Source organism: Protopterus annectens, chromosome 8.part0, assembly GCF_019279795.1.
Source record: "Protopterus annectens isolate FY-2018-M chromosome 8.part0, PAN1.0, whole genome shotgun sequence".
Classification (NCBI taxonomy): domain Eukaryota; kingdom Metazoa; phylum Chordata; order Ceratodontiformes; family Protopteridae; genus Protopterus; species Protopterus annectens.
This window is the reverse complement of record NC_056741.1, coordinates 1,407,825,497-1,407,838,493: the sequence shown is the minus strand read 5'-3', so window position 1 is coordinate 1,407,838,493 and position 12,997 is coordinate 1,407,825,497. Positions and strand designations below refer to the sequence as shown.

At 42.0% G+C, this 12,997-nt stretch overlaps 1 protein-coding gene across 2 annotated transcripts in view; it reads right to left on the bottom strand.

Moving 5' to 3' along the window:
- Positions 1 to 12,997, bottom strand: part of DIXDC1 (DIX domain containing 1) — a 1,310,681-nt gene that overhangs the window by 208,429 nt on the left and 1,089,255 nt on the right. For both annotated transcript variants that reach the window (XM_044081011.1, XM_044081010.1), the window contains one exon: positions 3,497 to 3,601. In XM_044081011.1, coding sequence (XP_043936946.1) covers positions 3,497 to 3,601 — 105 coding nt within the window. The remainder of the gene's footprint in view (positions 1 to 3,496; positions 3,602 to 12,997) is intronic.

The window sequence follows — 12,997 nt, the reverse complement described above, 5'->3', positions numbered from 1 at the left end:
ACAGTAACAAACAGTAAATGCTATAATACGGCTAGCGCACTTTAGTGTGTTAGCCTAACAATTAAATTTAACAAAAATAACTTTTTAAAGTGCTAACAGTATAAATTCAACACAAGAACAGTAAAAACAATATGCAGAGCTGTTTTTAAGCGAAATGCAGTCGAGATGCAGTACTTTAAGCGAAAGCCAGAAAAAATACATATAAATCCAGGAAAGTCACTCTTTCACTCTCTGCTGCTTGTAGAACTCTGCAGGACACCACGAGGAGCTGTGCTGAGTCTGTTACAAGTAAAAAAGGGCGCAAAAGCGGGCTTTATAGCAGGGGGTTGAAAAGAGCCAGGAATTGACCCAAAATGGCCAATAAACTACAAGTTTCTGGGCTGGAACCAATCCTCTAGGGACAAATAGGTTGCTCAGTGCTCCCCACTCCCACTGGTGAAACAAAGAAGCTTCCTCTTATCGAAATAAGGGTATGGATAGCACAGGAACCAAGACAAAGCCCAGAGATCAGCAAAATCTGAAGACTGGACTATTCTAGTTCAGAAAAGCGGGAAACAAGGATATTTTTTTTTTTTTTCTTTTTTTCACAGAGAAGGGAGAAAAGATACAGTAACAAACAGTAAATGCTATAATACGGCTAGCGCACTTTAGTGTGTTAGCCTAACAATTAAATTTAACAAAAATAACTTTTTAAAGTGCTAACAGTATAAATTCAACACAAGAACAGTAAAAACAATATGCAGAGCTGTTTTACAAGGGAAATGCAGTCGAGATGCAGTACTTTAAGCGAAAGCCAGAAAAAATAGTTATAAATCCAGGAAAGTCACTCTTTCACTCTCTGCTGCTTGTAGAACTCTGCAGGACACCACGAGGAGCTGTGCTGAGTCTGTTACAAGTAAAAACGCGCGCAAAAGCGGGCTTTATAGCAGGGGGTTGAAAAGAGCCAGGAATTGACCCAAAATGGCCAATAAACTACAAGTTTCTGGGCTGGAACCAATCCTCTAGGGACAAATAGGTTGCTCAGTGCTCCCCACTCCCACTGGTGAAACAAAGAAGCTTCCTCTTATCCAAATAAGGGTATGGATAGCACAGGAACCAAGACAAAGCCCAGAGATCAGCAAAATCTGAAGACTGGACTATTCTAGTTCAGAAAAGCGGGAAAACAAGGATATTTTTGTTTTTTAATTCTTTTTTCACAAAGATGGGAGAAAAGATACAGTAACAATCAGTAAATGCTATAATATGGCTAGCGCACTTTAGTGTGTTAGCCTAACAATTAAATTTAACAAAAATAACTTTTAAAGTGCTAAGAGTATAAATTCAACACAAGAACAGTAAAACAATATGCAGAGCTGTTTTTTAAGCGAAATGCAGTCGAGATGCAGTACTTTAAGTGAAAGCCAGAAAAAATACTTATAAATCCAGGAAAGTCACTCTTTCACTCTCTGCTGCTTGTAGAACTCTGCAGGACACCACGAGGAGCTGTGCTGAGTCTGTTACAAGTAAAAAGCGGGCAAAAGCGGGCTTTATAGCAGGGGGTTGAAAAGAGCCAGGAATTGACCCAAAATGGCCAATAAACTACAAGTTTCTGGGCTGGAACCAATCCAGTAGGGACAAATAGGTTGCTCAGTGCTCCCCACTCCCACTGGTGAAACAAAGAAGCTTCCTCTTATCCAAATAAGGGTATGGATAGCACAGGAACCAAGACAAAGCCCAGAGATCAGCAAAATCTGAAGGCTGGACTATTCTAGTTCAGAAAAGCGGGAAAACAAGGATATTTTTTTGTTTTTTTTTTTCTTTTTTTCACAGAGAAGGGAGAAAAGATACAGTAACAAACAGTAAATGCTATAATACGGCTAGCGCACTTTAGTGTGTTAGCCTAACAATTAAATTTAACAAAAATAACTTTTTAAAGTGCTAACAGTATAAATTCAACACAAGAACAGTAAAACCAATGTGCACAGCTGTTTTATAAGCGAAATGCAGTCGAGATGCAGTACTTTAAGCGAAAGCCAGAAAAAATACTTATAAATCCAGGAAAGTCACTCTTTCACTCTCTGCTGCTTGTAGAACTCTGCAGGACACCACGAGGAGCTGTGCTGAGTCTGTTACAAGTACAAAGCGGCAAAAGCGGGCTTTATAGCAGGGGGTTGAAAAGAGCCAGGAATTGACCCAAAATGGCCAATAAACTACAAGTTTCTGGGCTGGAACCAATCCTCTAGGGACAAATAGGTTGCTCAGTGCTCCCCACTCCCACTGGTGAAACAAAGAAGCTTCCTCTTATCCAAATAAGGGTATGGATAGCACAGGAACCAAGACAAAGCCCAGAGATCAGCAAAATCTGAAGACTGGACTATTCTAGTTCAGAAAAGCGGGAAAACAAGGATATTTTTTTGTATTATGAATAGACATTCAAGTGTGCTCTGGCCCTAATGCAGATTTTCGATGGTCATCCCACTTAGCAACCCCTCTCTAGGTACTCTCACACAGCAGCGGCCTTAGGTCAACTGGTGCCCTAGGCAAAAGGGCTCCATGGCGCCCCCTACTACACCATCCGGTGCCCCCATCCTGGTCTACCTACACCAAATAAACACTGAAAAAGCACCCCTGCTAGAGTGGCGCCCTAGGCGGCCGCCTAGTTGGCCTGTGCCTAAGGCCTGCTATGCTCTCACACAATGGAGAGCCAAGAGAGGCTGCAAGACCACTTTCTGCTGCAAGACCAAGCTTAGACTCTCAGTCTACATGATATGCATGTAGTTTTGTATGACAAGTATTTAATCAATGCTTCTACCACAGTGCTACCATAAGGAAAGTGACAGAATGTGTCAGCTCCAACTTTTAGTGGTCAACGATACTATACCAACAAAAGGCCAGAAAGAGATGCTGCCTTCGTCTGTGGGCATTACTAAACCAAGTGACTGTTGAGCAGAGTAGTAGCTGGTTCCCTGGGCAGTTCCTTAAACTGGTGGCCAACTCAAAAAGGTCTTTTAAAGGGCTTCAAAGATATGTAACTGTAGCACTTTCCTTAGTACAACTACAGTTATCAAGGTGCCCAGCTCCAACCATGAATGCAGCACCTGCATTTATTTAAAAAGCTGCAAAATCACTTGGTCTCTTAAATGAATGCCAGGACTGCACTTACAATTCACTTGCAACTGCCACTTGTGACCCCTATCAGCCTGCACCTAGGGCAATTGCTCCCTCACCCCACCATAGTTACATGCGTTGCAGAGGGAAGGCTTTTCTGAGAAAATGCTAAAAGTAAAGGTAAACATAACACTTAATGCTCTTTAATATTCTGTTGCACATCTACTAGCAGAAAATTGTTTATGGACTTGTTTACAGACCTGTTCATTGCTGTTTTCTTCTGCTTTATCTAAAAGATGTACTTAAAATATGCCATTTCATAACTCAAATTGATGTTCTCTGTCAACCTGATTGCGCACTTATCAAAGAAATACATAGAAAAAAATGAAAGAAAATATATGTTACTCACATTCTGATTGTACAGTTCATCCTTGGTCATACTGGCCCTTAACAACTCTTGTTTCAGCTGAAGTACAGAGCTGTCTTGCTGAGTTAACCTCTGTTGCAGTGCATCCTGGAAAATAAATGAAGAGTCACTAAGGACCACATTCTGTGCTCAGTCTTTCATAAACAGTATCTAGGTCACAATAGACATATGACTATATCAAACAGCAGTGCACTGAAACTTGTCAAAAACATTCTCTCTTTTCTCTCTAAACATCAAAAATTAAACCTGTTCTGATTTCACTTTGTGGGAAATTAATTATCCAATCTTTGCCAAATTGAGTACATTACCACGGGACTATGCAAGTATCACACATATGCTTGTGGAATACTGCAATAATTACATGTGCACAAAATTAAATTTTTAAAAAATGCACACCTTTTATTCTATCAGTTTAAATATGCACCATGCAAGACATCCAGATATATTAAATGTATTTTTGCAGGTGACACTTTTAGGAATATCAGATTATTTTATACTGTTATATGAAATGCAGTTTACTTCCCAAGAATATTCCTTAAGAGCAAACATGAAATACCTTACATAAGACATAAAATATCAGGGAATCTTGCACCTCCCCTTGTGTAATGTTCTCAGTAGTCAGATCAGATCACAAAGCGGTCACGTTTGAAATAAATATAAAGGCTAAACTCCCACCAATCCTAAGAACCCTTGAGTACTTTTTCAACGCTTACTTCCTCCTATTAAGAGATGGCATAGCTAAATTTCAATCCTCCCCGGCAAACTCAGATAGGTGGCCTATGCGGAAGTGTTTATAGAAACCTTATAAAAGCATGTAAATAACTGCATACCAAACCAAAATAAACTTAGGACAAATTCTAAAAACAAGCATCCTTGGTGGACCCCCAGTATAAATAGGTTGTATAACAGAAGTAATAAAATCATGTCCAAAAAATAGGAAGGGTTATGCCCAAAAGACAAAAAAAAACTATTCCTCATCAGCCTTAACAAGTAACTTTAGGGGGGCTAATCAATTCTACCAAGCCAACTTTGTAGCAAAAATAACTTCCCAGGCTAAGGATAACCATAAGGCATTTTTCAGTTATGTATGCAACCTTAAAGGGAATACCCAACAGTAAGTGGAACTTCCTACAGTGAACCAGGGTATATAGTAAATTTGCTGACCAATAAATTTAGCTCCAGTTTCATTCCCCCCATCACCCCCAGTTCCAATGCAGGAAATACCCTCCACCATTTCTCCCCCAACTATCACTAAAGAACATACTCCTTACTACACACTCCAGAGTTAAAAACACTGCATCAAAGGCCCCCTGAAAATATCCCAGGATGCCTCCTAAACAGTTTAAAACCTGACCTATCAGGCCCACTAGAATCTCTATTCATCCACAGCCTCCAGACAAGCTTCAACCTTAGAGAAAGGAGGACTGCAACAGTCATCCCTATACACAAAGGTGGGCCACAGACACATTAAGTTTGACTAATCTTATATGAAAAGTCATGGAAAGAATTATTGTGGGTCTGATAAAGACATAGGAAATCTTCATACATTAGACCCATCCCAGTTTGGTTTCGTCACAGGAGGATTATTACCTGCTAAACATGGAAGACACCTTCAAAAAGGTCACTAGACCCATGGACGAGGGTAAAACACTACATATTGCCTAACTAGACCTTGCAAAGACGTATGAAACAATACCTCACTTTGGTATTATAGACAAACGCTCAAATTTAAACATAAATCCCTGTGTCACCCAATGGACAGACAAATGGCTTGCAGACAGGCCACATGAAGTTAGGGTGGGGGAATCCACTTCCACCAATAGGCCTGTTACTAGTAGTGTTCCATAGGGCTCAGTAGTCAAGGCAAATGTAGAGGGCCTTTGGTTGACCAAATTTGCTGATGACTGCAAAATAGGTGCAATCAATGAATACCCCAAAGATGTAGTTATCCTCCAGGAGGGTCCAACACAGCCAAATAACTGGTGCCAGAGCCATGGCCTAAAACTCAGTGCAAAAAAATGCATAATTATACCCTTTGGGAAGACAACCACTGCTGCAAATTAATACATTGACAACACTCCCCTAAGAGTAGTGACAGTGGTAAGGGACTTGGGAACTCAGGTTGACAGTAACCTGAACTTTGATCACCATGTGCACTCTTATTATAGATAGTACCCCACCAGCCTAAAACCCACTTCCCCCGGAGTCCTTTGAAAGTCTCTTTATCTACTACTTCTAGTATGTCGAGGGATCACTTGCTAGTGTCCTCTCCAGCTCAACTGGTGAACCTGGGAATATTGAGGCAATGTTACAACTGCCTCATGTACACAGACAATCCTCTCCTTCTCCCACAAAACACAAATACATGCGAGAGATGCAACTATACGGCCAAACTGGAGGCTGAGCTCTCTCAACATAGGACTGGCAAGACCAGACAGGAGGAGAAGGTAACCACACACAATACATACCCAGTCACACATGGTACCATCACAACTTCAAATCATACACATACTCACACAAAGACATACTCGGAGGCTCTGATCAAAATTTACCAAAACGGCAGAGGCCACCAAAGCAGACACCCAAACAACTACCACCTCACGACCCAACACATGCAACACATAGACCACACAGTCAGAGTGTCAAACAGTCACAGCCCTTAAGGCCAAACAAAATGCCAGACACACTTGTCATTGGTGATTCCATAGTCAGACACACTGACGTCCCGCTCACCAGACTGAGTAAAGAGAAGGTCACAGTAAGCTGCCTGTCAGGCGCTAGAATCCGCCACATAACGCAAGCACTCAGGTCTCTCAACAGCAGGTACAAGTACGACTCAGTCATTGTCCACGCTGGTGTCAACGACCTGAGACGTACCTCCTTGGACTACATGAAAAGGGACATCGAGGAGCTCTCTGATTATGTAGCCCAGGCAGGTATGACCCTGACCTTGAGCAGTATCCTACCTTCACCTAGAATGATGCCACAATACAGTGATAAGATGATCAGCTTTAATAATTGGCTTAAATTCTGGTGTCATTCAAAGGGGATCCAATGTCTGTCTGCCTGGGATGACATGCTGGACAAGCCACGCTGCTTCGCAAGGGACGGTTTGCACCTGTCACCCCCTGGGCTTCCGGATATTGGCAAAGGCTCTTGCCACCCCATAGTGCCTTTTTAGGCAAGGCTCAAATTCTAAACCTACCACCCTAGAACACCAAAAGGAAAAAACTAAGGGTAATGCTGCTCAATGCCAGAAGTCTCAATCTCAAGATGCACGCACTCGAGGCCCTTCTCAATATGGAGAACATCGATGTCTGTGCTGTGACAGAAACCTGGTTCAAGGCTCCTGAGAGCACCCCAGCACTAACAGGTTTCACCTCATATCATGCGTTCGGCCCCAAAATCCGGACAACACCAAGAAAGGAGGGGGTGTCCATATTCATAAAGGACACCCACACCTCAAGGTTGGTGGCAACGCATGATGCATCGGAGACCATCCAGGTGCAATTAACCATAGGCAAGACTGCTCTGCAATTTGTAGCATGTTACAGGCCACCCTCTCAAACTCAGGAACCTCACATGGCCTTCCTGAAAACATTGGAGGGATAAATGTATCTCCAAACACCATCATACTAGGTGACTTTAACTACCCTAATATAGACTGGGAACACTACTCAAGCCCGAACACTCTAACCCAAAAATTCCTGGAGTTCATAAACTCAAATGCCATGGAACAACTAGTCACCATCCCCACAAGAGGAGAAAACATACTTGATCTCATCATCACGAACATGGGATCAAAATGTTCAACACCGGAAGTATACCCCTCACTGGTGAGATCAGATCATAAACTAATCTCGCTGGAGGTCCTCATCCCCCCACCTGAAACAAAAAGACCACAGTGAAAAACTTCTCAAAAGCCGATTTCACACTTCTAAAACTAGTGTGGTCTCCTTTAAGGCCCCTGAGCCAGTGGTAAACATTACTCAAACCGCTGAATCACTTACAAATGCCTTCTACCAGCACCTACAGGACTGCATGGATCAGGCAATCCCAAACAAAACTAAGACTCTCTGTACCAAAGGCAAGCGTCCAGTCTGGTGGACCCCAGCCATAAACAAGCTCTACAACAAAAGGAGGAAGCTACTACAAGATAGAGCAAAATCCTTGAAAGGTAAGACACCTTTGATCATTATAAGTAAAAACTAAGAGCTCTCATAAAATCATCCAAGGCAAATTTTGAGAGAAAAATCGCCAAGGACTCTAAAGAGAATCATAAGGCCTTCTTTAGCTATGTTAGAAACCTAGGAGGAAACTCCCAGATATGCTCAGAATTAGTTCAAAATGATGTGAAAATTACTGAACCTACACACATTGCCAACATACTGGCTGACAGGTTCAGTGCAAACTTCTCCCCTCCCCAAAAGGAGAGATATCTATTCCAGAGGATTGTAGCCCCCAAACATCTCCAACGCCCAGGTGAGAACTGCCCTCACTAAGGCAAAAACACAGCATCCATGGGACGGATGGTGTCCCCGGCTGTGTGCTTCATGAACTCAATGAGGAATTAAACCCACAGTTAGGACAGCTGTTTAATCTTAGCCTCACCTCAGGATACGCACCCAAGGAGTGGCGACGGCGACTGTGGTCCCACTTCATAAGGGCGGTGCCTCCACAGACCCTGGAAATTACCGCCCCATTAGCTTGACAAGCCTTATCTGCAAAGCCATGGAGAGGATCATAATGGAACTCATAAATAAAGACATAGGGAACTTGCAGACTTTGGATCCAACTCAGTTTGGCTTTGTCAAAGGCAGATCCTGCCTCTTAAACTTGGTTGACTTTTTCGAGACAGTCACCAAGGCCATTGATGAGGAAAGGCAGTCCATACAGCCTACCTCGACCTGGCAAAGGCCTTCACACAATACCCCACTCAGGTATCATCGAAAAACTCATCAGCTTGAATGTAAACCCATACATCACAAGATGGGTTGCAAACTGGCTAAGTGACAGAACCCACAGGGTCAGAGTTGCTGGAGCCATGTCAGACTCAAAGCCTGTCACAAGTGGTGTCCCACAGGGCTCAGTCCTGGGTCCACTCTTGTTCGGCATCTACTTTTCTGAAGTACAAGCAAACACAGGAGGGTTATGGCTGACAAAGTTTGCAGATGACTGCAAACTGGGCCATAGTCGAAAAACACATCTGACACAGATATCCTCCAGAAGGGCCTCACAGAAATGGATAACTGGTGCCAGAGCCATGGCCTGAAGTTAAACGCCAAAAATGCATAGTCATACCCTTTGGGAAAAACAAGGCTACCCCTAGCTACCATATAGGTGGCAATCCACTGAGCACAGAAAAAGTCATCAGAGATCTGGGGACCCAGGTTGACAGTAGCCTTCGCTTGACACTCATGTTGCTAAAGTAGTTAGGAAAACCTTCTATATCACCCACCTGATCATGAAGGGATTCACATCTAGATCAAGGGAGGTCATCGTCCCCTGTACTCATCACTTATTAGACCTATGATTGAGTACAATGCCCGCTCGAATGTATCTGACCAGACACCTGCTGCAGCTTGAAAGGCCCCAAAAGTTCCTCACCAAAAGGATAAAGGGTCTCAAAATATGTCTTATGCTGCCCGACTGAAAGAACTCCAGCTCTATTCAGTCTCATACCGCTTGCTCAGAGGTGACCTGTGCCTGACATATAAGGCCATGTCAAACCCAGATTTGATGAATATGCTTCACCTCAAAAATCTAGATCCCTCAGAACCACAAGGGCGGAGACTTAAACCTTGACACGGTTATAAATAGAACGTGCTGGAGGGACAGATTCATCACCCAGAGACTCCCTATGCTGTGGAACAAAATCCCGGTACATGTGAGGCAGAGCACCTCTCTGGTCTTGTTCAAGAGGAATCTTGACCAATGGATGGGAGATTGCAGATATACCCCAGGGATTACTTCAGCGTCACTGCTTGACAGAGGCACAGCAAAATGATAGGCATAGTTTTTATTCAAACTAAAGGGGTGGCGAAAGCCACATAACTATGGGCTAGGCTTATAAATGCCCTTGGGCAGATAGCCTAGTATGAACCTATGAACCTATGAACCTATGTGTCCATGGCAGTGAGAAAATCTGATGCAACTTATAAGCAAAGCCATGGCATCCATTCAGAAATAAGGAGATCATAGTCCCACTATACTCAGTCCTCAACAGGCCAATATCCAAAGCTTCACAATTAGACCAATAATAGACTACAATCCACCCTTTGATTTGTACCTGACCAGGCATTTGAAACAATTGGCGCGGCCACATAGATAGCTCACTAGAAGAATAATTGCTGTAAATATGTCCTATGCAGACCGCCTCAAAGCCCAGTCCCTGGGCATTGTCTCAAACAGACTACTGAGGGGTGATCGATGCCTAACCTATAAGGCATTCTCAAATCCAGAACTGATGAATCTGCTACACATTTGCAAACCAAACAGCACTGGAATTACCTGATCTAAGGATCTAAACCTTGTCAGTGACATAAACAAAACATACAGACTCCCCATTCATGTGAAACAGAAGTCTTCCCTAAGCCTATTCAAACTTGGACCAAAGGATGGGAAATCACAAATTCACCCTTGGCTTGTCGCCTATGGCCCTTATGGACAGGGGGAGTTTGTAGATGCCCTAATACCCTAATACACACAGGCAAATATCAAAACAGTTCTAGCCTACAACCACTGATAATTGGAGCATGAATGGCTAGGCCTTAAAAAGGCACTAGGGCGTTTAGCCTAGTAACTTTGTGTGATCCTGACTTGTTTAGCAATTCCCTTTCCATACAAACTATGTAAGCCTCAGATCCTAATTAAAACATAGTTTAACCTCACACACCACAACACTAATCTCATGTGCTATAGACATAAGTACTGTTACACGTTGCCTTAGACTACTAAACTTAATAAGGCTTGTTTAAATTGCTAAATAAATATGCATTACCTTTCTACTTTTAATGTATCCACTTTTGTCTACACTCTTTCATGCAGCATTTAAAATGCCCTTGCATCTTTCAACTCTTTGTTGTATGTTGCATTTACTCTGATCATGCTTTTTTGCCATGAAATACAATCTCCAGTACAATGACTTCAAGAAATCTGTTCTTCTAATCTTCCACTCCATGTTGTAAAAAATTTCCTTATGTTTACACAAAGCCAACCAACTTCAGTCTTCAAAGTGAGTCCCACTACATCTTTACTGAGGGTCCTGTACAGCAAATGCAGCATGCCAAACAAGAATAAAAGCATAACTTTAACTAAAAGCACCATACAATTCTAATCGGATGGGGAAAAAAGTATTTTTTATAATAAGGCATCAGCTTTAAAATATTACAGTGTATTATTACGCATCTGCTATAATTTTATGTTTTAAAATAGAATTTCTGATTTGCATGATGGTACAACTGAGAGGACCTCAAAATCTGAAAGTTTAACTCCTAGGTTTGAAGTATACAAAAAGGAAAAACTGTTTCACCATTTAAGGATAACAAATGCACAGATATTAGATATCTTGACTCTATTTTTCAAGGGAAAATGAGCAACAGGGTGCATTGCTGGGAGGATGGTAGGGTAGCGAGGGAAAAGCACTAACTGGGACATCAGGATAGATGTGATAAGAGGAGGGTAGAGCACAGATCTAGATAAGCTGCTTCCAGGGATTGTTGGGACTCTATCCTATGTGCTAAGGGAACCCCTGATTGAAATTTTCAGTATTGGTTGACGTAGAAGTACCCAGGGACTGAAACTACAAAACTGGTACCCCTGCATAAAGGAAAGTACGGGATTCTAGAACTACAGGTTTGTTTACCACAGGTCAATGAGATAAGAATCCTAAAGGAAATAAACATTATTTTCCTAGAGGACAACTAACGTGTTGATGGCCAGAAGGAATTACTTGTTACACCTGATCAGGTTTTAGGATTGCATTTCAAGAGAACTTAACAGGGAAGTAACAGTGATGCTCTATCAGTAGTTTACCAAGGGCTTTTTTTTTTTTTTTTCACAAGCAGTTGTTAAGAAAATTGCAAGGGGTGGAGAATAGGACAGTGATTTGGGAAGTGGACTGCAGTGAGGCCAAAGAGCACAACACTGGCATTTGTGTGTAGCGGCACAATGTCCAAAAAAAGTGAGTGCTTAGATAAGTACTGAATAGATTGATCTTGGGTGTATTATACTTCTATTTATTCATTTCAAACATATCTAAAGAAAACCAGAACAGTCAGCCTCTTAGCTGACATTAAATAAAGCTAGATGCAACATTGCAGAATAGGGAAAAAGCTAATTAAAAAAAAAACTTGGAAAGCCTGACCAAGTAGGCAAAATGGTGGCAAATGGGGCTAAACAATTAATACACGGTTCACATTATAATTTCAATAAGCAAGTTTCCAAATTACAAGCAACAACAAAAAAAAAATAGCAAACTGATGGGTGCCTAGATGAATGGACATTCATCTTATTCTGCTACTTTGCTTCTTGAATTTAAACTGTACTGTCCACCCCCCCCCCCAAAAACATACAACATTTTAATGCACCAAATCCCTCAAAACAGTATTACTTCCTGGGACTAAAATCTCTTCTGTCAAAATGTTAGAAAAGTGGTCTGCTGTTTCCACTTTTAAAGCATCTTGTTGCTTTTCCACCCGTAAAATACTCTAGCAAGACATTCTGATCTACACAGTGAGAAATGTAACTAATAAGACAACTTGTATGTACAACCACTACATTTATGTTTGAAACATTTATTCTTGAAAAATACTTGGGTGGCCATGGTGGTGCAGCAGTTAGCATTGCCGCCTCACAGCAAGAGGTTCTCCGGTTTGATCCTTGGCTGGGGTGCCTTCTGTGCAGAGTCTGCATGTCCTTCCTGTGGCCGTGTGGGTTTCCTCTGGGTGCTCTGGTTTCCTCCCACATCCCAAAGACATGCTGTAGGTGGATTGGACACTCTAAATTGGCCCTAGGTGTGAGTGTATGTGTGCCTTCTGTGGAAGGTTGAGCGCCGGGCTGGCAACTCGACACTGTAAAACTCCACTGCCAATCATGAGCGGACGGGTGATCTGCTGTGGCGACCCCTAACCGGGAAAAGCCGAAAGAAGAAGACAAAGAAGTCTTGAAAAATACTTGCATACACTACAGTGGCTATAGCTACATGTGCCAACTGTTTTTTCCTTTGTTTTATAAACAAGTAATTGTGTTGGTAAAATACCCTGTAATTCTCTGCAGTTTAAAAAGTGGGCCAACACCTATATAAAACTCCTCTAGTATCTTTAACTGCAGCACAATATTTAGTTGTGAAAAGAAGTATGTTTAAATGTTGTTTGTGTGGAATTGCTGACAACTGGTCAAATCTTTCTTCCTGAACATGAGAGTAAGCTTGTTTAACAATACAATGGGGATAGTGCCTACATTTAAATCTGTCACACATTTCTT